Consider the following 26,711-nt stretch of genomic DNA (forward strand, 5'->3'; position numbering starts at 1 on the left):
TTTAAATGAAAGACCTGAACCATCCCTGCAGCACCTAGATTTATCTTTGTACACACTTTTGAGGTGTGAGATGTTTTAAAGTACTTCTTGTTAAACTCCTAGTGCTTACAATAGTTCTGCAGAAAAGTGACTTAATATCAAGGTTGTAATAAAAGAGGTCTCAAAACTAGGAATTAACAAGTAATTGTTGCAGTTTGCAATTTAATTTCATTAGTGAGGATTGACATCATGAGAATGTAGCAGAATAAATTATTTCCTTGCATAAAACAGGTAAAAAAAAGGTATTTCATTCTGGATGTAATAAAATTTCTATAAAATACCATATAGTAAAGTATAAGATGAAGGATGACCATGGCTAATAATGCAGTAGTAGCACTTGTTGCATTTGGCTATTTTCATGTAAATTTCTTGAAATTCCTCAAATGCATTCCTTCTGGAAGGATTATATATAGAGAAATTAGTCCTTTTAAGCATTTGGTTTTTAGAAGTATAATTTTGAGGCATTTAGTAATAATAAACCTTTTTGATGAGGCATAAAACTTGGAAATTATTCCTATTTTGTAATTAAAAATCCTTGTACAAGTTCTCTCCAGCTTTCCTCATTTTTTTGCAGAGAACATGCTGAGAAGGTGAAGCTGAATTTGGAATCAAGTAAACATTTACATTTTATAGCACAGCACTTGATACTGTGAAAAGAACAAGTTCTCCTGTCTGACAGCAGTCATTGTGTTTCAGGCACAGATAGTCCTGCTGGTGATCCTCATACTTGCTATTGGAGACTTTGTCATAGGAACATTTATTCCTCTGGAGAGCAAGAAGCCCAAAGGTTTCTTTGGTTATAATGGTATGTTGGAACAGTTTACAGTGTGGTAAACAATACCTTTCTTTGCAAAATAAGCTTCTAGAGTTAAGTTAAACATCTAGTATATCTTATAGTTCTATTTAACTGTGGAGACTTTTTTCCTGATTTCTTGTAACTTCTGTACTTGGGTCAAAACTTGAATATTGCTTAATATTGAATATAAGATTTTTAAAAGCTGGATTATAATGTAAGTATTATTTCTGTATTTAAATCTGCTTAAGTTTACTGTGTTGACTTTGAGTTGAAGTGATGAATTAGGGCTTAAATGTTCTGCATTTAGTTTTAAGAAGGTCCTGTGACTGTCAGCTTTTTTATTGGTCTGATAGTGGCTGGAATGGGTTCATACTTCAGCTTCCATGCGAATATTGACAGACTTAAATCTTCTCCTGCAGCTGACATATTCATGGAGAATTTTGGGCCAGATTTCCGACAAGAGGAAACTTTCTTTTCTGTGTTTGCTATTTTCTTCCCTGCTGCAACTGGCATACTTGCTGGTGCAAATATCTCGGGGGACCTTGCGGTGAGTAGTGAATTAAAAACATTTTTCATGACCACTCAAGTGTGCATTGACCTCTGTCATCACTGTCCACTGACATTTTTCTTTCAGGATCCTCAGTCAGCCATACCTAAAGGAACGCTGTTGGCCATCTTAATCACTACATTGGTTTACGTAGGAATTGCAGTATCTGTAGGTAAATAGAGAATGTTTTTAACTTTATCCTTTCACGTTCATTTTGAGGATGTGTTTTGATATGGTTTTATGTAATTTGTTATGCAAAGTCATTATGTAATTGACTTTCCTGCATGGGAAAGTAATAGCCAAAGGTTTCTGGAGTTTACTGTTGGGAGATTCAGTTCTCAGCTGGTTTTATAATTTTGTGAATTAACTGCTGCTTTTCTAAGAAAAGTGACTGCTTCAGACTAAAGATGACAGAAGACTTCTATCAGTGTTGCCTCATTGTTGCAGTTATTTACATTAAAGGATTTACAGTTTAGCAGTGGGATAATCCCTGGATTAGAAAAGCACGTTTTCAGGAAATACCCGCTGAAAAAACAGATGTATTGTTTTGAGGATTATGGTAATCAGCCACATACCTGCAGGGAACTGTGGGATGATCAGACAGCACTGTGGTGAGGATACTTGAGCAGTAATTACCCAGTTGAGGGAGGAGACCAGAAAGGCCTTCAGTTCTCATCAGTCTGCTTTTGGAAATGTCATATTCTTGTGTGAGAGGAGAAATAGTCACAGACTGATCTGAGTCTTCTCTTCCCAGTCTTTCGCACCCCAGAGTTGTTTGAAATCCTCTGTAGAAGTCGCCCTGGGGGTGATACCAGTTCTGCTGCAGAGCACCAGAAGTTTACTATGTTTTTCTCATGTATAAAATAATCCTAGTAACATTGAGATTACAGGATTGTAATTGAATCATGCACATTTCTTGCCTGTGATTGGAACATCTTTTACTCATGTCACATAAACTAGTTTCTGACAGCAATAATATTTTTTCCTTATATGAAAGGCCTTGTTTTATAATAGCTGTGGTGCCTTTTGAATGAAATTCTCATTTCTAAGAGGACCATTGATCTTACCACTAATGATACTTCCTTTCCAAAGATACCAATCTTGCTAGTCTGCCTCTGTTGGCTAATGTGGGAGTGCAGCTCTGCCAAACAGTTGCTCTGTAGTGATTGTGCTTTATGCAGCATAATGAGCTACACTCATTCCCTAATTAGATTGACTGCATAGACCTCTTGCTACCAAATTTGAATCCTTTGGAACCTCTACCCACACAAGACTAAAATTATTGTTAATACTTGCTTATTAATGGAATACTTTGATCAGCTTCCAGACATGAAAGATGCAGCATAAAAACTGACAAAAGAAGCAGTTTGCAAAACCAACTGGACGTAAAATTGATTAATCAGAAATGTTCTGCCGTGTAGTGACTTACGCTTTGAATTCTGCTCGTTAGAAAAAGGCAGCAGGAGTCACAGATCATGAGTGACATTTAGCTCCTTTTGAGGCATTGGATTAGGAATACTGGACAAATACAAGTACTTTTATTCCTTTCTCAGAGGAGTGGTAAGCAAAATTCAGTAAAGATTTGAAGAGGCTAGTAAACGTTGCAGAGTAGTCATATCTGAAGAGAAGGAAGATGTTCTGAACAGAACTCGCTATTTGTATGCTCTGTAGTAAGTAGAAAAGGCTGAAAGAAGGAATATTACTGATCCTGCTGCCAGAGCTAGGCAGCTATTTCAAAAAGATAACTGAGATGTTGGTATGCCGTTTCATAATTCAGCAAAGACGTGAATTCAAATGCAGACATGAAGGTGGCATGAGGAGGCAGATTTCACAGGCAAATTTGCTTAAAAAATCTTGGAACATAGATTTCAAAGAGCCACATTTATTGCTTTAAGAACAAGGGAAGCTCAAAAAAAAAAAAAAACAAAGACAAAACCAACAAAAACCAGCAAAGTTCTGAGTAGCATTAAGACCTGCTTCCTGTAGTTATGAAAGTAAAACTAATTCACAAGAGCCAAACTGTAAGTGTTTGCAGCACTAGTAAAATTAAACACTCTGAACTGCACTCTGAAGGGGTGTAGTACCTCTGGAATTCATATATTAAGGAGATAACTTGATAGAGATGGCTGTAAACTTTCTCATGCTTAAAGCCTGGCAAAGCTCTATTTCACTTTGGCAGGAACGTGCTTATAAATGCCTGTGAAAAGGTGAAATCTTTCACAGGAGGGAAGACCTAAAGACTTTTAGGGAAAATGCTGCCAGAATCATATAAATAAATGAAACTTTTCTGAATGAGTCTTAGAAAAAGTAACATTTATTATTGTTGCTTTTATCTAAGTCTTCTGCTGAGAATAGAGCCTGCCTGCCTGTTCTACATTTTCTCTCAGCAAGGCCCACATTAAGTTTGTTCCTACTGCCATGTCTCTTTCTGCCATAATTTGATTCCGTGTCTGAAAGTCCTGCCAATGCTGAGTTTGAACTTTGACAAAATGAGGAAGAAGAGGGCTGTGACAGTGCACTGTGGGTATTTAACGAGTTGTTCAGTATAATTGGGTTGCTGCTGCAATCTTGTCACCAACAAAATGTTGTTTACAAATAGTTCAGCTGAGAAGTGTGTTGTCAAATCCATTATATACTGCTTGAGTGGCTGGGGCAAATACTTGTATAGTGAAGAAAGGGAAACATTTTCCTCTTACAGAGCTTTTACTCCCAGTTAAACAAGAAAACAATTAAAATAAAAACCTCAGCTCCTCCTCATACTCACAAGAAAAGCATAAGACAGGTGTTTAGTGTAGGAAACTTATTGTAATTTAACCAACTAGGCATAATAAGTAACTAAAAAAGAAATGGGGAGTGGAAGGATTAATTAATGTCCACCTACTGGGACCAGGTGTTGCAGTGGGCTGTTAATCAAGTTCTGATGGCTCAGAAGAATTTAAATATGGTGTAGTTAATCAGGAATTAATTTTCCCCGTGGTAGAGAGACAGCATACATAAATGCCTAGGAAGATTACTGAATAAACTTAAACTTGCAGCAGATCTCTGCCTTCTTCCTTAATTTTTGCAAGTAATTAATTTATGTCCTTAGCTGTCACGGGGTTTTGTTGCAAGGCAGTTCTTGTCATTCAGATGTCCAAAACATTAGAGTGTTTTATTGACTCCTGTCGGCTTTTCCCCACTCCTTGTTTAATTCCAGTCCCCAAAGTATTTCCTGGTGTTCAGTTTGATTCCCTCTACTATTAGACCACAGAATATTAAATAATACTTATTCTGATCTACTTTTTGTCATATATGAGTCAAAACCCCCTTGAAATAGAAGACTTAATAGTACTCTTTAGTTTTTCTTAACACTTACAGGCTGAAATACTGTTTCTCCAGCATTTTCTTTACCAGCAAAATTAAAAGTAATCATAGATGAACAAAAAAAGTAGGTAAGGTGATGATTATAAAAGAATGTGGGAGAAATGGTGCTCTTTGTCTGTTTTTCACCAAGAAACCAACTGAAAAATACCGTAGTCACATAGGACATTGCTTACTCGAACATTGGGAAATGGCTTGCAACAGGCTTTCTGAAGTTTCTGAAAGAAACTTTTTTTTCTTAATGGCTGAATAATAGTAACTGGAAAAAAAAAACTGCAACAAAATGTATACCTGTCTGCAAACATCTACACACACAAAACAAATCTGCACTCCTCTAGGAAAATTGACCAAAAGAGAAAGTATAAAGTCCTAAAACTATAAAGTGGCTTGGGTTGAAAGGGATCTTGAAGATCATCCAGTTCCCACCCCTGCCATGGCAGGAACACCTTCCACTGTGACAGGCTGCTCCCAGCCCCAGTGTCCAGCCTGGCCTTGGAAACTGCCAGAGATTGTGCTCTTTAATTGTTCAAGTCTATCGACATGGTTTTCCTCTGTGCTAAAACTTTGTATCTTCCTACAATCAGATATATTAACAAACTAAAGATTGTTTCAGCCAAGGGAGCAGTTGTTCTGCTTGTATTAGTTCTTCATAGTGAAGATGGGCTTAGTACTGCAGCGTGTTAAACTAAATGTGGGATTTTAATGTTGCTCTGTGAAATAATGCTTACATAAAAAGAGTTAACACATATCTTTAAATTCAGGTTCAGTTTGTTAATGCTTTTTTTTTTTTTATTGTTGTGTCTATTGTAGGGTCCTGTGTAGTTCGAGATGCCACAGGGAATGTTAATGACACCATTGTCACCGAGCTGGCAAACTGCACTACTGCAGCCTGCAAACTAAACTATGACTTCTCATCCTGTCAGTCTCAGGCAGGGGCAGGGTGTCACTATGGGCTGATGAACAATTTCCAGGTATAAAACTTCATCCTTAATCTGTATATCAGGTTTTGTGTTTGGGGTTTTTTCAGTTTTGTTTTTTTTTTTGGTTGGTTCGGTGTTTTGTTGGTTTTTTTGTTTGTTTGTTTTTGGTTTTGTGGGGGTTTTGGTTGTTTTTTGGGTGAAATTTTTTGTGGGATTTTGGTTGGTTTTTGGTTGGTTTTGTTTGTTGTTTAGGTTTGGGGGGGCTGTGTGGGTTTTTTGTTTCGGGTTTTTTTTGGGGTTTTTTTTGTTGCTGTTGTTTCGGCAGGTTTTGTTTGTTTTTTCCCTGGATTTGTTGGCTGGTGCTTTTTAGATGCTTATTAGGAAAAGTCATAGGCCATATGTGCTCACCTCCATAAATACAAGTTTTATCTGGAATAGGTTTGTGGTATGCTGTAGCAGGTACGCTAAAGAATGTATACATGTTGAAAACTTTTAGGTGTTTATACACAGGTGTTATAAATATTTACTCTTTTTTCTGAGCAAATTGCTTAGATTTAGGTGGTGGTGCTGCAGCTCTCTTTAGGTAGCTGAATGTCATCATTTGCTGGTCAGGGTAGATGTACTAATTTTTCCATAATGATGCTGATTAATAATAGGTAGCCCCTGTCAGTAATTTTCTTGCTAAATTTTTAAGGTTTTTTAGATAATATGCTGATTTTTTTTTTTAAGACTGTTTTACATATTTATCACAGCATCCCCTTTAATGGTAATAAGCTCATGAATTTTCATTAAACATGGTGTTACAGTAGGTAAAACTCCTCTAAAAGTTAAGGGGCAGTAATTCATAGCCTTTCACCACAGCCAACTGGGTTGTTCATGAACTACTGGTAAGTGTTTGAAAAAATCCAAGGAAAATGAACTTACTGCCCACGGATTCCAGCTTGGTTTATGGCAGTCCCATCTTTGCCCAAAGTTTTTTCTAACCTGTGTACAAAAAGTTGGCTAGAGATTGAGCTGAAATCTACTGATGAAGTTGTTATAGTGGAATAATGTATCTTGTGTGGTTTTAAGTTTGTTCTTGTTCAGAGAAGTCAGAATTGCTGTTGTGGAGTTGACAAATACGTAAAATCTGTTGACTTTCATTGTTTGTTTTAAGCTCAAAAGAACCAACATATTGTCAAGTACGCAGCTGTGAATAGCCTGTTACTGGTTTCCTCTGTGTCTTTAAGTCATGTCTATTTTAAGATTCTAAACATAAACATTACTTGTACTTCAGAGTATTTCTGCCTCCCAAATTATTCTTGCCTCTCTCTGTGGAAAAGAGTTTCTGTCAATTAGGAAAAGTCACTTTAAAGGTCAGAGGCAGCACAGAGAATGTGGCGCCCCTCACACTCCCCTGCTTTGTTGTAGTTCTGAGAACCTTCTCTGTGAAATTTCATTTTTCTAATACCCAGTGGCAATCTCCCTTGCTGTTTTTTTCTCTCACCCTCCCAGCTTTTGCTGTGCATCTCTGAGAAGAGTCTGATTCTGTCTTCTCAGAAGGTGTCAGAGGGAAAATGTTTGTATGAGAGGCTGTTTATCTAATGAGACACATGTCCATTTCATAACTGAACTGCTCACAAATTTTTATCTCTGATTGTTAGCTATAAGGAGGGGTGTTTTTTTCATATGTAGTGCATGGTGGGTGTGAAGGGGGTTGTCCACACTTGTGCACCTCTCAAGTCCTTTCCTGTATGGTAAATAACTGAGACAAAATACTGTACAAACTAAAATTAATCCCTAAGGTGAGGGAAGATTGTTGTATTTCTCTTCCAGCTTGAAAACAGGCAGGTTCTGGGGCAGAAAGTGCCAGTTTGTGTTAACAGTGTAAGGACTTTATCACTTCTGGATGCTCTGTGCTGCAGTCAGTTCTTTTGGCAAGGAATTTTTCTGAAGTTCTGCTGTGTCACCTCAGGGTTTGGGTGTGTTCAGGCAGCAGATGGATGACTTGTATGATTTACCTGTGGAAATCTTATATTAGGAACCCTAAATGAGGACAGGAGGTGAGACAGGCTTAGTCAGACCTGCCTAGGAAGACTGTCTTTATTTCTGTTACAGTGAATTACAGGTCCTCACAGGCTTCTGATATTTCTGTTCAGTGTCAATGGTTATTCTATCACCTGGTAGAAGAGTATTTTCAAACATTTCTTCTGGACTCTATAGCCTCAGCCTGGAGCTTCCCAATAAAAAGTTACAGCTTTGGGTAATTAAAATGTGGATTTTTTTTTCAGCTTCGGATGAAAGTTGAAAGTAGCATGAAACTCAGTTGTTTTAATACATCATTTTTGTTTTGCTCCAGAGTGCTGGGCCAAGGAACTGAATAGTCAAAATACGGTATTTCATGGTCCCAAATGTTTGAAATTTAGGAAACTGCCTTAACTGTAAATGCCAGGCAAACATAATGAGGCCCTTATCAGCAGGAACTGTATGCCTGTGTCAACACACCAGTGGTTGCAGGGCCACTCTGCCCTTTTATTCTGCAGGGATGAAAATTTCAGAGCTATGGGTTTGTGCGCTCCTTGGTTCATGGTCAGGAGGTGTGGATTGTGTAGGGGATGGAGGGAGGGGGGTTTAGCACCATGGCACACTGATTCTGCTGGATCTGGTTCCCCCTGTATTGTCCTGGCTTAGAGAAGCTTCCCAAAGTCACTTAACTAACCTAAGGCATAACTTGCTAGCTTTTAAAATGCCAAATACTAATTGCACAGGCTTTGCTGGGATATCTCTCAAATTTATAAAACAGGGTAATAAGTCAAAAATAGAGAGTGTCAATAATTGGAGGCATTGGACTGAACCTGGAAAGAGAATGTAAAATATGAGTTGATTGTCAGAAGCAAATAGCAAGTTGAGACAAGTGTAGTAAAGTAAAGGCATGAAATATTTTACGTGTGAGAAGAAAAGTAAGGGAAACTTGCACACAGATTCCCTCTATAATGAGGGAAGATTGATTAAGCCATCCTTGCAGGGAAAAAAATTACATACTGCTCCTATAAAAATTATTGTGCATTTGTTAATTATGTTGCTATAGCAAAAGTTTCTTTCTACAATTGTAGTAAAGCATTTACACCTCTTATATTTTATTCCCTAACATAATGTAGGGCTATTAGAAACTACCATTTAAAACTAACTTTTTCTGTTGCTTATAAAATTAAATTGAGCTGGGGCATAGGACAGATAGCTTAATAGATTTGTTGGTCTTACTTCTCTATGATTATAGGCCTGGCACGCCTTTTTTTTTGGTTATAAACTTATAAGTAGGCTTCAGAAGTTCTCTCCTTCATTTGTTACAGTACTCTGACAGACACTTTACCCTAATTTTTTGCAACTTCCATTTGTTAACTTTCTCTTTTCAAGCAAGGTATGCCTTGATCTGACCTGGGAAGCCTGGTGTAGTGCACAGATTCAGCTGACTGAGACGCCCAGCTGTCATTGTCAGTCTGGTCTGGAGAAATCCACTAAATTTTAGCCTGAATTTAGCCCTAGTGAGCAAACCTTCATCAGTCGTCTATACATTATGTCTGAGAACATCTGACCTAGTAGGATTTATTTAGACAGCAAGATACTACAATTTAAGGTGACAATTGCTTTGAAACAGGAGACTTCTGCATGTTTTTTCTTGCCTTCCTTCAGTCCCTCTCCTGATAATTTAAATGAGATTGCCAGGGTGAAAAAGGCAAGTAAGCAGTGTAAATGATGCAGAACCACATTGTGCTTGAAAAGCCCCCTACTGAGTTTGATCTGTTGACTAAAATTCTTCAGCACTGGCTGTCTTAAAGCAACTTCAGGGTGTTGTTTTTTTTTTGTAAAGAAAAGTGTTCTATTGAACCATGAACATTTTTAATTACACAGTTGTGTATCTTAAATCACATAATAGATGCAAAGCTGCATGCAAGTATGGTACAGATATAATCTGCAGAAAAGTGGAGTCATAGGGTGGTTTAGGTTGGAAAGGACCTTAAGGATAATCTTCCAATCCACATGGATAGGGATGGTACTCACTTTTTTATAATCTCCCTCTTTTTTAAGGCCCTTTGAAGTACTGGAAGGTACCAGCTCATTACTCATCTTACATTTGACTTCTGTAACTGGGATTACAGAGATGTGCTACAGGGATTTGATCCTGGGGAGATAGGAAGCAAGTTTGTCTTGACCACCTGGTTTTGACTGGGGAGAAAAGCCTAACTTAAAATGATGGAAATTGCGAGAAAAGTGTTTTTCACGTGTTTGATCACTTGGGGTTTCTGAGACCATGTTAGTCAGCAGTAGGTTAGTTGGAATATGTAATACATTCCAAAGTATTTCTTCTTCCATTGCTTCCTTCTGATCTTTTTATGAGTCCATGAAGACTTTAGCCCTTGATAATTTGACCTTCAAATTATATTGTGTGAAAAGCCTCCACCTCTTGTCCTGAAATCAGGATACATTTATATTCCCTGATCTGTCTCTAGTTCATTCATTTATATGAATACATGATATTTAGACAGCTTTTAAGTGAAGAGCGTGTAGTATTTTTTTTTTCTGTTTGTGTAGTTATGGTGCCATCTGTTTGTGTAGTGTACTTTTTTACATATTTTTAAAAAACTATTTTGTTTTTCAGGTCATGAGCATGGTATCAGGATTTGCACCACTGATTTCTGCAGGTATTTTCTCAGCCACCCTGTCGTCTGCATTAGCATCTCTTGTGAGTGCCCCTAAGATCTTCCAGGTAAGTAAGGGAAGAAAACGGTAATGTTTTGAAGAATAATTAATTTTGAGTCATGATTTTTGGAAGGGGACTCTGTCACACTGCTATCATTATCCATATCAGATGACATCTGTGTGTTGTTCTAATATTTACCTGTTTTTTAGAATGGGAGAACAGTTTGTTACTGTTTCTTGAAGTTACTGAGTGTATTTTGCTCTATCTTCTTTGTAACTATTGAATCTCCTTCTCTGTCTTAATTTGGGTTAAAAAAAGTTAAGCGGGGAGTCTGTTGTATTGATGCAGAGAATTAGTGTGTGTATTGAGCAAAGTTTCCACTTCCTGAGAAAATACAATCTGTAAAAAAAGACTTTTTGTGATTGTAAGACAATAGTCAAGTAAAACAGACAGTTACAGAAAAGCAAATTTGCTTCTTGCAGGTGGACATTACCGAAGGATAGAATAGTGGAAACGCAAAATGTCAAGATGCAAAGACAGTTGAGAGTGCAATTAGTCCATGGTGGTTATAAACTATCAGGAAGTGTTCAGAAAGATAGTATACAATGGAAGATGGCATGAGCAAAATGCATGTTGACTCTTGATTTTCTTTTTTTTTTTTTAATTTTTTCCCCTTAGGCTTTGTGCAAGGACAGCATTTATCCAGGATTTCAGATGTTTGCTAAAGGCTATGGGAAGAACAATGAACCACTGAGAGGATATATTCTAACATTTTTAATTGCTCTTGGATTCATACTAATCGGTTAGTTTTAAATTTTAGTAAATCTCAATCCCCTTTTGTCCTTTAGGAAGCATTCCAGTGTGTGTTGTGACTTGATGACAGGGTCCTAGAGATCTAATGAACAGCTTAATTCTAAGCCAGCATTCTAAATCTGGTTATTTTGAGGCTTACTTTCTCCTGTGTTCTAGATACAACTCTCTCAAGGGCTGCAGTAAATTTTAACTGCAGTTCTCTTTTTAATCATAGGTATGTGTCTTTAGGTGCTATCAGTCAATGGAAATACATCCTTTGCTTGAGACAGTGTTAACATCTTGTAAATATGAAAGTTTATTTCAGATTTTTAATAAGGCAGCTTCAGTAAAATAAACTTGCATGAACAATATTATTTGAAATGTGCTTTTCTGTTAAGTTACAAATGGTAGAGCTGAGTGCTGGCTCTGCAGTTGCTAAAGGTTCTCTAGCTATAATTAATTAAACATGTTCTCTGTAGGTGGTAAACTAATGTGCTGTGTCCATCTATGAGTCCTGTGCCAGTGCTTTTAACTTCTTTTCCCAATTTGCTCTGTCCTCCTTCCTCCACATCTGCTTGAGGCAGAGACACACCCTTGAGTGTATCTCCTGAGCCATGCTGACTGGAAGCTTGATTGCAACTAGAAACTTGCAGACTAGGATGGCACATTCTGCATTTTGATCACTTTTTAAAAATTTTTTTAATGTTGGTGAGAATACACGTAAAAATGTTTTGTACCATGCTGCCTCGAGGAAAGGAGAGAGCATCGTATTTTTCCCTCTCACTGAAGGGGATGTAAGGATCACTGTTGTGATTGTGTTGGTCTATAATACTTAAATCTTCTGGACTTCTTCAGAACCCAGTGTGTTAGTGCACTCTTTGATCCAAGCCCTGCTGGGAATGAAATTTTCTCAGTTAATGATCTTGAGAAAGTATGTAGTGCTTCCAGAGTGCTTCCAGAACACTTATATTTTTCAAACTGAATTGCTACACTTCCTAACTGTTAAAAAGATAACTTAGTAAATAGGAGATCATTGACATAAAATTCTGTCAGCAAAAAGGGTAAACTGCATTTTCTTAAAGTATATTAAAAAATAAGATTCTTTGCAGCAGAATTTTTTCTTTGTACTCTTCAAAGCCATTGGATGATACCTTTGATAACGGCTTGCTTTCTTTTTTTTTTTTTTTTCACTTTACAGCCGAACTGAATGTCATTGCTCCAATTATTTCTAATTTCTTCTTGGCCTCATATGCCTTGATTAACTTCTCTGTATTCCATGCTTCTCTTGCAAAATCTCCAGGTAGGAACTACTCATGGCATTAAAAGCTTAATATGTTGTATTCATGGGTCTTCTGAAATTTTGAGAACTGGGTGATCCAGTAGGGCTTGGGGGCTACTAATTTTGTCATCTTTGCTGAGGGAACACAAGATAATTCTGAGTTTATTCAGAAACTCGGGAAGAAAGCATTTTTGCTAATTCAGTAGCTGGTGCTGGCAAACACCCTTTTTGTTGTCTTTAGTTTCTGTTAATGTGTTTTGTCTTCCAGACAAGAACAAACAGGAATTACTGGTGGTATTGCCCCATTTTTATAGTCTTCAGTGTGGGTTAAACTACAGGAATAAGCCAAAACCTAGTACCTGCAGAACAGATGTACATTATACCCAGTCCACATGCAGTTGTACTGGAATAACTCCCCTGAAAGCTTACTGAATGGGTAGATTTATTATTTTTCTTCTCAGAGGGTGGGTATAACAGTTTGCACAACAGTTCTAATTTTAATAACTCAAACACACTTGTTAATCCTGGATGTGTTTGCGGAGATGTATACCTGATTTTGTATCAACTTGTGGCAAATAATGTGAAACACTGGCAGTCCAGTAATTTGATGTACCCCGGTTCTGTTTGGATATACCTGTCCTTTTCATGTAGTGAGAACTTCTGTGTGAAAACAGTAAAAATGCACAACTTAAACCAGTAGTATGTAAGAAACTGAGCTATGGGATGATGATTTATGCTTTCCTACCTTTGAAAGGAAAAATGGAATGTCAGGCAACCTGGTTCAATAGACATACTAGCACAAGCATCCTCAAACTTCCCTTCTGAGTTGTGCTCTTAGGGGGAAAAATTAGGAGCATTTATATATCTGTATGAGAAAGCTGCAAATTCATTTGAAAGGTGTTGGAAAATAGAAAGCATGAGCGTGCCAGTCTGCATTTTGTACATCACTGAAACTCAGACATTCACATGTAATGGATGCAGGATATCAGGGAAGGGAGGGTAAGGGAAAGGAAAAAAGTGCAGTGCCTTCCTTCCTTTAAATTTTAAATTTAAATTAATTTTCCCCCTCTTTTTTCTACCCTCCAAAATTTTATTTTGACTAGGTTGGCGGCCTGCTTTCAAATACTACAATATGTGGATTTCTCTCATTGGAGCTATTCTGTGCTGCATTGTAATGTTTGTCATTAATTGGTGGGCAGCACTTCTAACCTATGTAATAGTCCTTGGGCTTTACATCTATGTCACTTACAAGAAACCAGGTATGTACAGGGGCTTCTTTTGGTTGTGGAGGGGGGAAAGAAGGGAAAAAATGATGGCCTTTCAGGGAGAAACCCCAGCTACTTCTTTCTGTTTGGACCACTAGATTAAATTTCTGTTTAGTTGTAATTAAATGGAATTTTTCCTGCATAGTCATTGCTGTTCCCCTTCCTCCCAAATTATGAAGATGCCACTTAGGCGTAAATGTCTGAATGATAATTGGAGGAAAAGGTGCATATGGAAAATGGTAAATTCATTGTGGCTAACAAGAGATGTGTATGGGAGGAAAAAGATGATCGTGGAGTCTTCCTTTTCCTCATAAAAATAATAATCTGAAAGGATCTGCTTAGTCTAGCAGTTTTCCACTGAAAGTATCTGACTTTGTTTGGGCAGTGTTTTGAGATTCAGTTTTTTCTTTGCTGTGGTATAAAATAATTCAGCACAGCATTTGGTGTTCTTTTGACTTTGAAGTTGTTGTGGTCTTTGAAATGTGGAGATAAAAAAGCCAGTTACTCCTTTCCTTAACTTTTTTGCTTAAACTTCAGTAGAAATGTTATCTTTAAATATAATTGCTGGTTAAGCTGTAGGGTTTGTTAGCTAGTGTTGTATAAAATGTAGCAAGGTGTAGCTTAAATCTGTGGGTTTAGTCAATGTCCAGCATTCATTTTGTGATCATGAAGCTTTAAAAACGACAACTGTAAATAACACATTGGAACCTCAAATCTTTGAGCAGATGTGAACTGGGGATCCTCAACTCAAGCCTTGACTTACCTGAATGCTCTGCAGCATTCCATTCGGCTCTCAGGAGTGGAAGATCACGTGAAAAACTTCAGGTAACACTTAAAAGACAGGAAATTCTGCATTCACTAGGCTGCTGTCACAAGGTTTGCTGTCTTGGTTTTCATTAAGGCCGTGTTCATTTCTTGTCATTCATCCAAATAAATGGAATTACTGATTGAGTGGGATTCTGAGTACAGGTGCCATCCTCTGAGGTTATAAAGAACCTGGCAGCAGCACAGTTTTCAGCAAAGCACCCATGGAAATGAAATGGAGTAGCTAAAGAGATTGAGAGAGATTACTTGAGGGGATTCATATGGTATCACCTGTTAATTATGATGATGATGAAAAGGGATCTCCTGTAATGACTGCTGAAGTTTGGACACTTCCTCTTTTAAAAATTGATTTAAAAGTTGCCTTTGACTTACTTGCACATGGTTGGCTCTGCCTTCTGAAGAAAGGTAACATAAAAATGAGCAGATGATTCCAGCATTTCTGCTGGACACAGAAGATTTTAAGCTACAAAATGCAAGGGATGTGACTTACCAGTGGGGAAGAAAAACTTAATCCCTCTGACCTAGTCTTGTCTGAAATCTGCTCTTGCACTTTTTAAATGTGTAGATTTTCAGATTTAATGGGATTACTGAATTTTTATGGAATTAGTCATAGATCTGCTGACAGTTGGATAACAACTAATCTTTTCTTAATTTAATGTTGTCTTACAAAAGTGGATGCAGTTATGACATTTGCAGTGATGAATATGTTGTTATGGATATATTTGGAAGAAACTTTACTGTTACTAAAAACCCCCAGAACTCCAGATTAATTCTAATTCAAATCATCTTTTTTCTCTCATAATTCTAGACCTCAGTGCTTAATTATGACAGGTGCTCCAAATGCACGTCCAGCTTTGCTTCACCTTGTCCATGCTTTCACCAAGAATGTGGGCTTGATGATCTGTGGCCATGTACATATGGTAAGTTTATTGTGTCTTTATAAAGTTAACTGGGTCGCATTTTTCTTCTCTCTGCTTTGGGGTTTGGTTTGGTATTTTTAACCTGTTTGACTTTGTTTCTGGCTCATGTTTAAGTTTTTGGTTTGTTTATTTGTTTGGGTTTTTTTTTTCAATGAAAGCATCATTAGACATTAAAAAGTGCATGAAGAGATTTACTCGTAAGTTTTGCTAATGTATGAGTCATCACTATGCCAGTTAGGTGTACTACAGGGAAAATTTGTAAACAATCAGTACCTTTGATAATTTGGTGCTTAAGTGCTGAAGGATCTTTTACTTCTAATTGAAGTGATCACTGGGAGATTGATTCCCTTGTAGAGTTCTTTAAAAGCCTGGGAGAAAAGAAACCTTCTTGAGCAGGGAACTCAATATCAGTTTAGCCAATAGCTAAAAATTGCTTTTAACCTTCCAAGTAGCTTTTTATTCCTTCACTTATCAGATTAATTTAATTGTCAAGTGTTTCCTCTTCCCTTTCTGGCCAGCCCCTGACTAAGTGTCCTTGGGTGTTTTTGTCAGAATATCAAGTGAGGATATGTTTGCAGAGGTTCTGCGAGGATGTAATTCTAACAGTTCTTACTACTTAGTGTCTTATGTGGCAAACCTGAGTGTTTTTGTGATAGTGGGAAGGAAGCAATTTTCAAGTAACTTTTCTTCAGAATCAGCTTGTCATGAGTTGTGTTGATTGAGATGTAGGATTGCTGTCACACAGTTCTCTGTACCAAAACTTCCATTTAGCTACAGAGAGGCTGTGGCATCTCTGATAAACTTAGATAAATGCATTTTACCACACTCGAATTGTGTAGTTTTGCTTCATATCTTAAAGCCAAACTTCTGTCATATCACTAAGAGCTTTTAAGCAAGTGTGTGACTAGGAAATGTGATCCAGGACTGGCACGTGTCACCTACCCAGACTTCTGCAGAGCCTTCAGCATAGTCCTATGGGACATTGACATCTCCAAACTGAAGAGACCTGGGTTTGAAGGGTGTAGGATTGAGTGGAGGAGTTGGCTAGATGGACACAGCCAGGGAGTTGGGGTCAATGGTCAATGTTCCATGTCCAGCTGGAGGCTGGTGATGAGTGGTCTCCCTCAGGGCTGTGTCCTGGGACTGGGGATCTTCATAGGTGACATAGGGACAGGGAGAGCAGGGCCACTCTCAACAGGTTTGCAGTTGACACCAAGCTGAGGGTGCTGGTGACACACCTGGAAGACTTTGAATGAGAACATGGATTGCTCTTAAATGTGTTCGAATTTGTTATGCTTACCAAGTGTGACTTGCTTCTGATCTAATGAACAGATTAAAGCAAATCAGGTTAATGCAGTCCACATACAGATACTCTGTCTTGAAAAGCTTTTCATTTCTGTCTATATAAACTTAATATTTGAGTAAATATGAAAGGACAAACTGAGTAATGCTAGGGAGATAAGGTATCACAGATGTAATCATTGCCATTTAAAAGTAGGGTTGTAGTGGAAAGAATAAGCTGGTGTCGTCTTCTTGTAGGAAAGCAACTCTGAAGGTTCTTTGGGGTCATATCCTTTCCCTATTTAAAATTACTTTCTTACAGAAGGGGTGGCACTGCCTCATTCTTCAGTAGCTTTGACCCTTTGGTTGAGTCTGTGTCCTTCTGCAAAAACTGGGCTGCTGTGTTCTTGATTATTCCTCATCCTGTATTCTGCATTTTGATGTCTAGGAGGAGCACAAAAGATTCACCCCAACAGAAATAACATGAAGGAAATATTTAAAGAGGAGGTGACTTTGACTGCAGGATACAAAGACTCCCATAAAGTGTAATACTAAGTCATCCTGCATCTGTGTATATTTTTTTACAAAGCCCTTTTCTTTTAAAACTATGTTAATGCTTTGGAGGACAAGCTGATGCCCACCCCATGGGGACGAGGGTTGTGCCCTGCAGGAACAAGATTGCTAAAGGTTAAGCAACCCTCTTCCTAAAGGTGGTAAAAGTTTCTCAGGTTTTGCTGCTGACAATGCTGGTATTTTGTGGTTTGGGGTGTTTTTGATAGTGTGCAAGCATGTCTTGAGGTTCTCTGAATTTGAATTTGTTTCTAGCAGTGACTAAAAAATTGGGAGGGGCTTTTTTACTCACATTACTCACATTCCTAATTCTTGTTCCCTCCCCTCTTATTTCCTTCTTTTGAAAGGGTCCTCGGAGGCAAGCCATGAAGGAACTGTCCACTGACTTGGCTAAATACCAGCGATGGCTAATTAAAAACAAGATGAAAGCTTTCTATGCACCAGTGCATGCAGAGGACTTGAGGGATGGAGGACAATACTTAATGCAGGTATTTAAAAAAAAAGTTGAAGTTCTGAAGATGCACATCAAAATCAGAAGGAGCTTTCTACTTTGACATACATTCCTTTTGCAAAATTATCTTAAAACTTTAATGAAAAGTATTTTATTATTCTCTTAAGCCGAAACCAGAAATTTTAGTTGTGTGAGTAACATGTTATTTTATAAAATTACTTCTTGTTGTTAGGCTGCTGGCTTGGGTAGAATGAGACCTAACACCCTTGTTGTTGGATTTAAGAAAAACTGGAGACAAGGTGATATGAGAGACGTTGAAACCTATATCAATTTATTCCAGTAAGTAGAAAATACAAAGTTTTTGCTGCTGTGTTCCATGTTAGTATGTTTGGTAGTAAGAAAGTTCTTAGTGACATGAAGTCTCTTTCAAGTGGACCAAGATTTTCCATTCAGCAGTCTTGAACACCTTGGGATTTTTCTGATGTGGAAATTAATAAGCAAGTCTGTGTACTTTAAGCAGATTATAAATCTCCATAATAACTTTCTGTATCAAAAAAGAGTTGTGGCAGAGGTCTGACGTTTGAGAGCTACTGTCTGAAAAGGAGGAGAAACACTTTGCTCACAAGACACACAGCACTTACAACCAGGCTAATACAGAAAGGAGAGGAGAAGGGAAGTCCTAGAGTAGCTTGACAGTACTGAAAGGCAGATCAGTTGTGGCTGAAAAACTTAGTAAGAGTAACTTGTGCTGCTCCCCAAACACTTAAGGAAAAAAAACAATGCTTATTTTACTTACAGAGAGGTTTTTGTGTTCAGCTGAAGTGCTGGTTAACCCACTTCCTTTGTATTTTTCATTTTCTGTGCTTTTAAAAGAGAGAGGGGATGGGGCTTTAAGCTTTACAGGCAGATATTAGGAAAGGACCAAAAAAAGTCATCTCACCTAGGTCTTAAAGAGAAAAGCAGGGTCACCAAATACAGTGGAAAAATAAGGAAACACGTTGGTTAGTTTTTCTTTTTTCCTATTTTATTTTGGGATGGCTTTTGCAGGAAGATCTGTCAAGGTCAGCAAGTCATGTGGTTCTCCACATCCCTAAAGAAACCTCAGGAGGTAATAACTGCAGGTCAAATGTATTTCTGGAAAACTAAAAGTTTCTGAAGCACACAAAATAGAAACGCATCTAATCTCTACAAATCTAACACATTAAATAATGAAATTAAAATGTTCACTAATAGACAAAACGAATCTTAAATCAACCTCAATTTTTCTTGCACTTATAGAATACATTGATACTTCAAACATTTCTAATCAAGTCTTACTACTTCTAAAGGAAAGTGTTTAATTAGTGAAATCCTGAGAAATTTCTGTCTGTGGAAATTATACGGGAGGGAGTTCTCTGATTTGTGGTTGTTTGTACTGAACAAGGTATTTATATGTAAAGGATGGTGATTAATGACTAATGTAAACTGTATGATATGGTTAAGTTCATCTTTTTTTTGTCTTATATGTTGGGGGTGGGGTTGTTACTAATTTTACTCCACTTTTACTCAGCAATTTATTCAGGGTTTTTGCTCTTTTCTACAGTAATGAAGTTCTGCCTCTTTATTTTTGACTGGAGTGAGATTCAACTTCATCAGATGTAATGGGACTAGGCACATTATAGCTAACTTACAGCTAATTTGATATTAAATTACACAGTCCTAGGTGTTTTGAGTACCCAAACGTTTTGGAAAGATGTCAGAAGTCTTTAGTTCTCAGATCAAAAAGATCTACTCGAATCCCTTTCTTGATGGATGCAGATGAAAATCTAAATTTCTTGGTGGATCTTATTATCTGTGCAGAACTTGACTGAACTGTTAATGCTGATTTTATTTAATCACTGTTTTACATAGTGGAGAGAAGGAGTAGAAGAAATATGTATCTGTTCTAAATACTATTTTTCCTAAAATGTTGTTTATTTAATGTTTTGGAATTGAAACTGACATTGTAAAGCAAATTTATAATTTGGCACTTTAAACAGCAGTGTTTAATCACTAAAATTTGTTCAGGGAGGGTGCATTTTTTCATTTGGAAAAGAAAAAGCTTTAAAATACTTTAATTTGTCCCTTTTGTTTAGTGATGCCTTTGATGTTCAGTATGGTGTAGTTGTCATTCGCCTCAAGGAGGGCCTGGACATTTCTCACCTTCAGGGCCAAGGTATGACTTTGCTCCATCTGGTGAATTTGCCATTCTAATTCCCTTCTAAAACTGCATTCTGAAAATATTAAAGCTCAGTAAAAAAATACCAACAAAACCTTTCTGCTGTGGTACAGTAAAATTCAGTGATATTGTAAGTCTGAACTGTAAGATGGTACCCCATGATCAGCAGCAGAACTTGGATTTTCTGTGTTTCACATTTTTGTATTTGCAAATTGTATACAACCAGAAGATGTGCTGCTTTCCTGAAACTAATTAGTGATGCAGGCAAGTTGGGATCAAATATTTGGGGCTGAAGCCCAGAAATTGTAAAATCACAACAAATACTGCACTATGCAGGGATGCCATTGAGTTTGGTGTGGGTTGCCAACCCCTACACAGACCACTTTAGGGACTCTGATTCAAATTTGGAAAGGTTTTTTATTTAGAAGACTTGGTTATGCTTTCTGAGTAGTGTTCTGAAGTGGAATGGTGTAATTTTAGTTGAATTCCAAGCCTGTGAGCTTTGGTGCAGCTGCCCTGATTAGATAATGTGTAATTTGTTCATGGCTTGCTCCGTACAATGTTGCTACCATGAGGAGAAATGTCACACGGAGGGGCATCCCCATGAAAGAGGAGGTTCCTTCACTGGAAAAGATGAATGTTTTAGTATTTGGAGAGAGTCAGGGAGCCTGCCACCATGTGCAGGAGGGCAGAGGAGTGTGAGAAATGGCAAGGAGTGAACCTGCAGTGTGGAAACAGCACTGCTGAGAAAACTGGGAATGTAACACCAAGGTGTCAGCAGGATCTTGGTACCCACTGTGTGAGTTTGCTTCAGCTCTGACAGCTGCTCCACAGAAGCCAAACCTGGAAAAAAAGGCTTGGCAGTGAGACAGACACCCTTGGTCTGTGCTGTGCCTGAGGCTCATCTTCCTCTTGGAGTTAAAAGCAGAGACAGAAAACATTTCACCAAGTGATTTTTTTTTTTTTTTCCATTTTCTAGTTGTAGTTCCACAGTGCTGCCTAGCTCTGTTTCTAGGTGCTGTGGTTGCAATCAGCAACCACAACCTGGGAAAGGAACAGAAAATGACAGCTCTGCTTGGGGGAGGAGCCTCTTTGTGCTCTGGGGAAGTTTACAGGATATTTTTGTGTTTGTTTTGCCCCCTCCTGCCCTCTTTGCTGTGGTCTAACAGTTGCAGTAGCATGTAATTACTTTAAACCAACTCAGTACAGGCACGTACCTCTGTTGATACTATTTGTAACAATTCAGTGGTTTCTAATAGGTTTTTTGCTTTCACAAAGATTTACTGTCATCCCAAGAGAAGTCTCCCTGCACCAAGGATGTCATCGTTAAAGTGGATTATAGCAAGAAGTCTGAGACAGACACTTCCATAGCTTTTGCTCCATCATCCAGTGAAAGAACTCCCACTCCACGCAAAGGTAACTGCTAGTTAGCAATGAACCTTGAATTCTCACTCTTTCTCTCCCTCATTCCTCCTCAGTTCCTCTCTCTCTTCACCAAGGGATTATTTAGGGGAATTTTTTGTTTGTGGAATAGAAGTGTTGTGCTTTTATGGATGTTGATGTCTAATCTCTCAAGTACTTTGTGTCAGATCTTACCAGTATGTAGAATAAATATTTGTTTCTAGTCCCCTAAATAAACCAGGTGGTAGGCAATGACTTAATATGGATTTTTTTTTGTTACTGAGTTTGAGAGACAGACAGAAGTGCTTGAGGATTGTGTCCCACATCTGTATGTTACAAGCTGATTGGAAGGCTGCTAAATTTATGGAGGTTTTTCCATCTCAGACTGGAATATTATGTGCATATTAACAGATACAAATCATTCAAGATACTTAGATGTGACAATAAACAACTTTATTATTTTCTTACAAAACAAAAGCCTGAGTAGTTAGATGAGTAGTGGAGGTATATATATATTTTTTAAGTAGAGAAGAATCTTAGGATTTGGTAGACTGCATTTGTGTGCTTTTTCTCTGTGCAAAAACACCTGCTTCATTTCACGTCTTTACTTTCTGGTTTTTTTAATTTACATTTGTATTGTGTTCATTAATATCACAAAGGAAATTAACCTTTTTATTTTGTGTCTTTAAAAACTTTCCAGAGGAGGATGAGGATGGAAAGACTCCAACACAACCACTGTTGAATAAAGGCAGGCATTTTCCATCTTTTTGTGTTAAATCATTCTTTCACATTGTTGATTTTAGTTTTCCTTTTGTAATTCATTCTACACCTAAGTACCAGAGAGGAAAACACCAACCATGCAATGTTTATTTGTTTCTTCATATCTGCTTTAGAATGTGCTTCATCCTTAGGGACTAGGCTGTGGGGAGAAAAAAGCAACATTGTGGAAATTCCCAGAAGAAGCTGCTACTGGGAAAGGATTGTGCATAAGTGTAGGAATTAAAAAAATGCAAAAATTCAAAAGTTCTTTTCGTAAAGTAACATTTGAAATGTGTTCATGACCTTTCTGCTTTCTCAGTTCTGTGTCTCAGGTGTCTGTCTGGGTCCTTGCTTGGTTCAGGAAACAGCATCTGATGGAGTAGTGGAAGTGCTCTCAGTTTATTGAGTGTAACTTCCAAAGCCATGGTTGTTGCTCTGTTATTTGGAAATAGTTCAATATCCTCAAAATTAAGGCTTAGTACAGCTGCCCAGTGAGGTGAACATGTTGAAGTAATGCAAAGTAGTCTTTCAAATCAGCATTTTGAGAAATTACCTGAGCAGTTTTCACTTACTTGTTAAGTTAATCAGGTGTTTTTGCCTTAACTACAATTCATCTGAACAGTTTTGACATTTTTTTCTTCGTAATTTCAGCAACTAGAAGCTTTTGTGTTTTAATAATGGAAAGTGAGATTGTATCTTGAAGCACAAGATGGCAGTTTGGAAGAAGTCCCAGTATGCAATAAAGTAGTATATTAATGTAAATCAGTCACAGATGTGCTCTAAATTTAAAAAAATCCTCATAAAATAAGGATGGAGACAAATGTCAGACTCCTGGCTCTTGCTCAGACTGAGGTTTTAATTAAGAGAAAGAGGTTATGGATTTTTTCCTGCAGTTCAAAAATGGGATCTGCATTATTCTAACTGAAAATGCTATTATTGTCTTGTTCTCAGTAAATCAAATAACTTTGTTATGCAAAACAGTACTTTTTGCAAACGGGCCCAATATGCATAAATAGCTTTTAATTTCAACACCTGCTTAAAGAAATATGGATTTAAGGGGACAATTAGTTATGACATGACATATACTTATAAAATCAATTACCTGCATATTTTTAGGGGAGTTCTGTCATTTGCAAGAGGTAAAGTGCATGGGCTAAAGCTCTGAAGCAAAGTTAATTAAATTGTCCGGGCAAAAGTCTGCATAGAGACCTCCCACATCCTTTATTTCTCAGATGCTTGCTAAAAGACTTCAGCTGCTGAAATTATGAGTCTCTAGATGCCCTAAATACAGCCAGTTCAGTCTATATCCAGTCCATCAAAATTTGGGGTTGGGTTGGGGGCGTTAAGGAAAATTTTAATTTAAAAGTAGGTATATCACAAAATGTTAAGAGTTGCATTTGATGGTTTTCAAAGTGATTAGGCAAAAGACTTCAAAACCAAAATTTTACCCTATGTTTTTTCCAGATTCAAAGAGCTCCTCCTCTCCTTTAAACGTGGCTGACCAAAGACTTCTTGATGCCAGTTCTCAGTTCCAGAAGAAACAAGGCAAGAGCAATATTGATGTCTGGTGGCTCTTTGATGATGGAGGTAATATGCTTTATAATTTGAAACCTTTAAATGTTGATAAAAAAATGTTGGAGTAATTCTGGATTAGTTGTTAATAGATGTCTGTCACTCAGTTAATATAAAACCTGCACTATGTCACAAAGTACAATTTTCTAATTGTGTCTGTAATTCTGTTCAAATCACAGGTTTGACACTGTTGATTCCTTACCTTATCACGACCAAGAAGAAGTGGAAGGACTGCAAGATCAGGGTGTTCATTGGTGGAAAAATAAACAGGATTGATCATGACAGAAGAGCGTAAGTTTGCCTTAAAAATTCCACTTGAAATGCTAATACAGCATGTTGCACATTGGATTACTTCTCTTCCTGCTTGCCTCATTTCAGTTGTTCTTTGCTGGAGGTGTGATCATATTCTATTGCCTTTCTGAAAAAAAAGGTTTTGTTTCTCCCAGCTTGGTTTTGGATGACTTACCTCAAACTAATTTTTCTGCAATACTATCTAACACTATTTCAAAATATTTTCTGAGATCATCTCCAAGAGACAGCCCTTCTCTTATTGTAAAGCCATAAAACTGTTGGTTTTTTTTTTTTTTCAAAGCATATTGTTGATTTATAGTCGTATGCCAAGTCAGTTTGATTTTTGTCCTTTAAGTTACATTTAAGATGCCTTTTTTTTTGTTTGTTTCTTAAACCAGTGGTTTTTATTACCAAGCAACTATCTGTTTAACCTGTGAAGTAATTAAAACTATGATAATGTATAAAAGTTTGCTTTTCTGATGCAGGATGGCCACTTTGCTCAGCAAATTTCGGATAGACTTCTCAGATATTATGGTCCTTGGGGATATTAATACTAAGCCAAAGAAAGAAAAGTAAGTCTCAAAACACATCTTGTTTGTTCATTGAGTTTCTGATGTCTTTAATTTAAAGCACTTCATTCTTCCCTACATATGTTATGGTGCAGAAGATCCTGTGTAATTCAGTGTTTCACAAAATGTGGGAAATTAATTAACAAGAACGCCCGTGTCCAAGAACATAGAAATCTGTGTTTTTTTAATCTCTGGCTCTTGGATTGTAATAATAAATTCAGCAAAATGAAGTTTAAAAAAAAAAAAAACAGAAACCTGAATTGTCTGGAGCAAGCTTCTTTAAGAAGGGAGATGTTCACCAAAACTGGAATTATCTGAATCTCATAATGTCTTAGTTTCGCGTAACACAGCTTGAAATAGCCTGATTTGGGTTTTTCTTTTTTTTCCCCTTCTTCTTTTTAACTTGCTTGGACTTTCAGTGTACACAGGAATGATCATACATATGATATTTCTTACTTTCAAGTTCAAAAAAGCATTAATTTTAGATGGCTTTCAGCACAAATTTAGAACAGAATGTGTATGATCTAAAAATACCCTCCTTTGCCATTATCCTCCTTTCAGGCCTTCTTGAGTATGCTGAAGTTGTAAAAATATCTTTTGTATGGGCATGCATTTATCTGAAAGTCTTGATACACCATGGAAATTGGGAAGTGTTATTTTAGAATTTGGCTGAGTGCTAAAGTTAATGTGAGTTCTTTTGTACCATTTTTAGTAGTTTTTTTTCTTAAGTGTATATAATACAATGAGTAACTGAAACAAAGGAAAACAAAGTATTTCTGGCACTCTGGTGCTTTTGGATATGCAGTTTCCAGGAGCCTGCTGCTGTGAAAGGTGTAACTGATGGAATAGCATCCATTTATGCATCACAGCTGAGATCCTAGAATCATGTGGAATTATTTTTGTTTATTAGAAGTGATCCATGGACTACTTTTGAGAGCATTTTCCTTTCTGTCTCTGTGGATGCATCCCCACAACACATCCAAAATATTTCTAAATGCCATTTAGGTATTAACAACAGCTGGAAACCAAGTGGAGGAAGATTAATTTTCAACAGGTGCTGTGCTGTATAATAACATTATTAGATCTCATTTTTGCTCAGCCAAAGAATAGCAGATCACATTTGTTTTCTTTCTTTTGGTTAAGATGAAGTCATTGTACAGTAAAGACCACCAAGGGTAGAGATAAAGATGTTTTGTTTGTGATGTGGGTATTTCCTGGAGGAAATGTAGGTAAAAGAGTAGGGTAACATGGGTTCTTCTTTCCAGCAGAAATTAATTCCTCCTTGATCTTCAGAAGTTTTATTCTGAAGTTCTTGCTCTAAAGTCCTGGTAAATCCAAAGTATTCCTATTCTTACGAGTGCAACAGGAAGACTGAGTTAGATATCTGTGTTTTTTTCATTTGAATGTGGCTCCTGGGCTGTACTGGAAAGAGATAAAAGAAACAAAGTAAAAAGATCAAAGCCAGAATCCCAACAGCAGTGGCATGAGACTCGATAGCTGATTTTTACTGTAACCTTTAAATTCCTTCTCCTTCAAAGTTAGTTCTGAAGAACGTGCTCCTAATTATTGTCCCTTTTTTAAGGATGGTACTGTTCAGCTTTTAAAATCAGAGGTGAATTTCTGAGCTGAGTAAAGCTTTAATTGTATAGTGAGCTGTTTGCTGAGTCACAGCATCTGCTCATGCGGAAAGCTGGTTTGATGTTCTAACTGCAGCAGGCAGGGGGGAAAAAACTTCAGTTCATCTTTACATAGCAATAAAACCTAATTTCTGATACCATGAAAATTATTTTTTACATAGAAACTCCTATCTGCTCTAATGTTTTGTTCATTTAACCCTTCCAGCATTGCAGCTTTTGAGGAAATGATAGAGCCCTTCCGCCTTCATGAGGATGATAAAGAACAAGAAGTTGCAGATAAAATGAAGGAGGATGAACCATGGAGGATAACAGATAATGAGCTTGAGCTTTACAAAACAAAGGTTCTGGCTTTTTTCAGAATGTTACGTCAGTTAAAACTTCCTTCTCCTGCTTCATTTGTGGTTGTGATAACAAAGAGTTGATTCCTGTTATTCTCTCTCTTCCACAGCAGTTTTTTATGAATAGCAGATAAAAAGTAGCATCTAAAACCATTTAGATGGCTCACAAAAGCAAAAAAGTTCTGCATTTGAGTAGAAGCAGGAGCCAGACTGCTTTCCTACAG

At 37.3% G+C, this 26,711-nt stretch overlaps 1 protein-coding gene across 2 annotated transcripts in view; it reads left to right on the top strand.

The window, feature by feature from the left end:
- SLC12A2 (solute carrier family 12 member 2) overlaps positions 1–26,711 on the top strand; it is a 54,208-nt gene that overhangs the window by 22,980 nt on the left and 4,517 nt on the right. The window contains exons 7-25 of one of the 2 annotated variants that reach the window (XM_038124013.1): positions 736–844; positions 1,255–1,382; positions 1,470–1,554; positions 5,553–5,713; positions 10,299–10,406; positions 11,019–11,142; positions 12,331–12,432; positions 13,515–13,670; positions 14,402–14,501; positions 15,310–15,421; positions 17,620–17,760; positions 17,956–18,062; positions 19,838–19,917; positions 21,199–21,336; positions 22,022–22,069; positions 23,545–23,667; positions 23,832–23,943; positions 24,429–24,515; positions 26,355–26,490. In XM_038124013.1, coding sequence (XP_037979941.1) covers positions 736–844; positions 1,255–1,382; positions 1,470–1,554; positions 5,553–5,713; positions 10,299–10,406; positions 11,019–11,142; positions 12,331–12,432; positions 13,515–13,670; positions 14,402–14,501; positions 15,310–15,421; positions 17,620–17,760; positions 17,956–18,062; positions 19,838–19,917; positions 21,199–21,336; positions 22,022–22,069; positions 23,545–23,667; positions 23,832–23,943; positions 24,429–24,515; positions 26,355–26,490 — 2,157 coding nt within the window. The remainder of the gene's footprint in view (positions 1–735; positions 845–1,254; positions 1,383–1,469; positions 1,555–5,552; positions 5,714–10,298; positions 10,407–11,018; positions 11,143–12,330; positions 12,433–13,514; positions 13,671–14,401; positions 14,502–15,309; positions 15,422–17,619; positions 17,761–17,955; positions 18,063–19,837; positions 19,918–21,198; positions 21,337–22,021; positions 22,070–23,544; positions 23,668–23,831; positions 23,944–24,428; positions 24,516–26,354; positions 26,491–26,711) is intronic. The other variant, XM_038124014.1, reaches the window with a different exon arrangement.

Source organism: Motacilla alba, chromosome Z (genome assembly GCF_015832195.1).
Source record: "Motacilla alba alba isolate MOTALB_02 chromosome Z, Motacilla_alba_V1.0_pri, whole genome shotgun sequence".
In the NCBI taxonomy this organism is placed as follows: domain Eukaryota; kingdom Metazoa; phylum Chordata; class Aves; order Passeriformes; family Motacillidae; genus Motacilla; species Motacilla alba.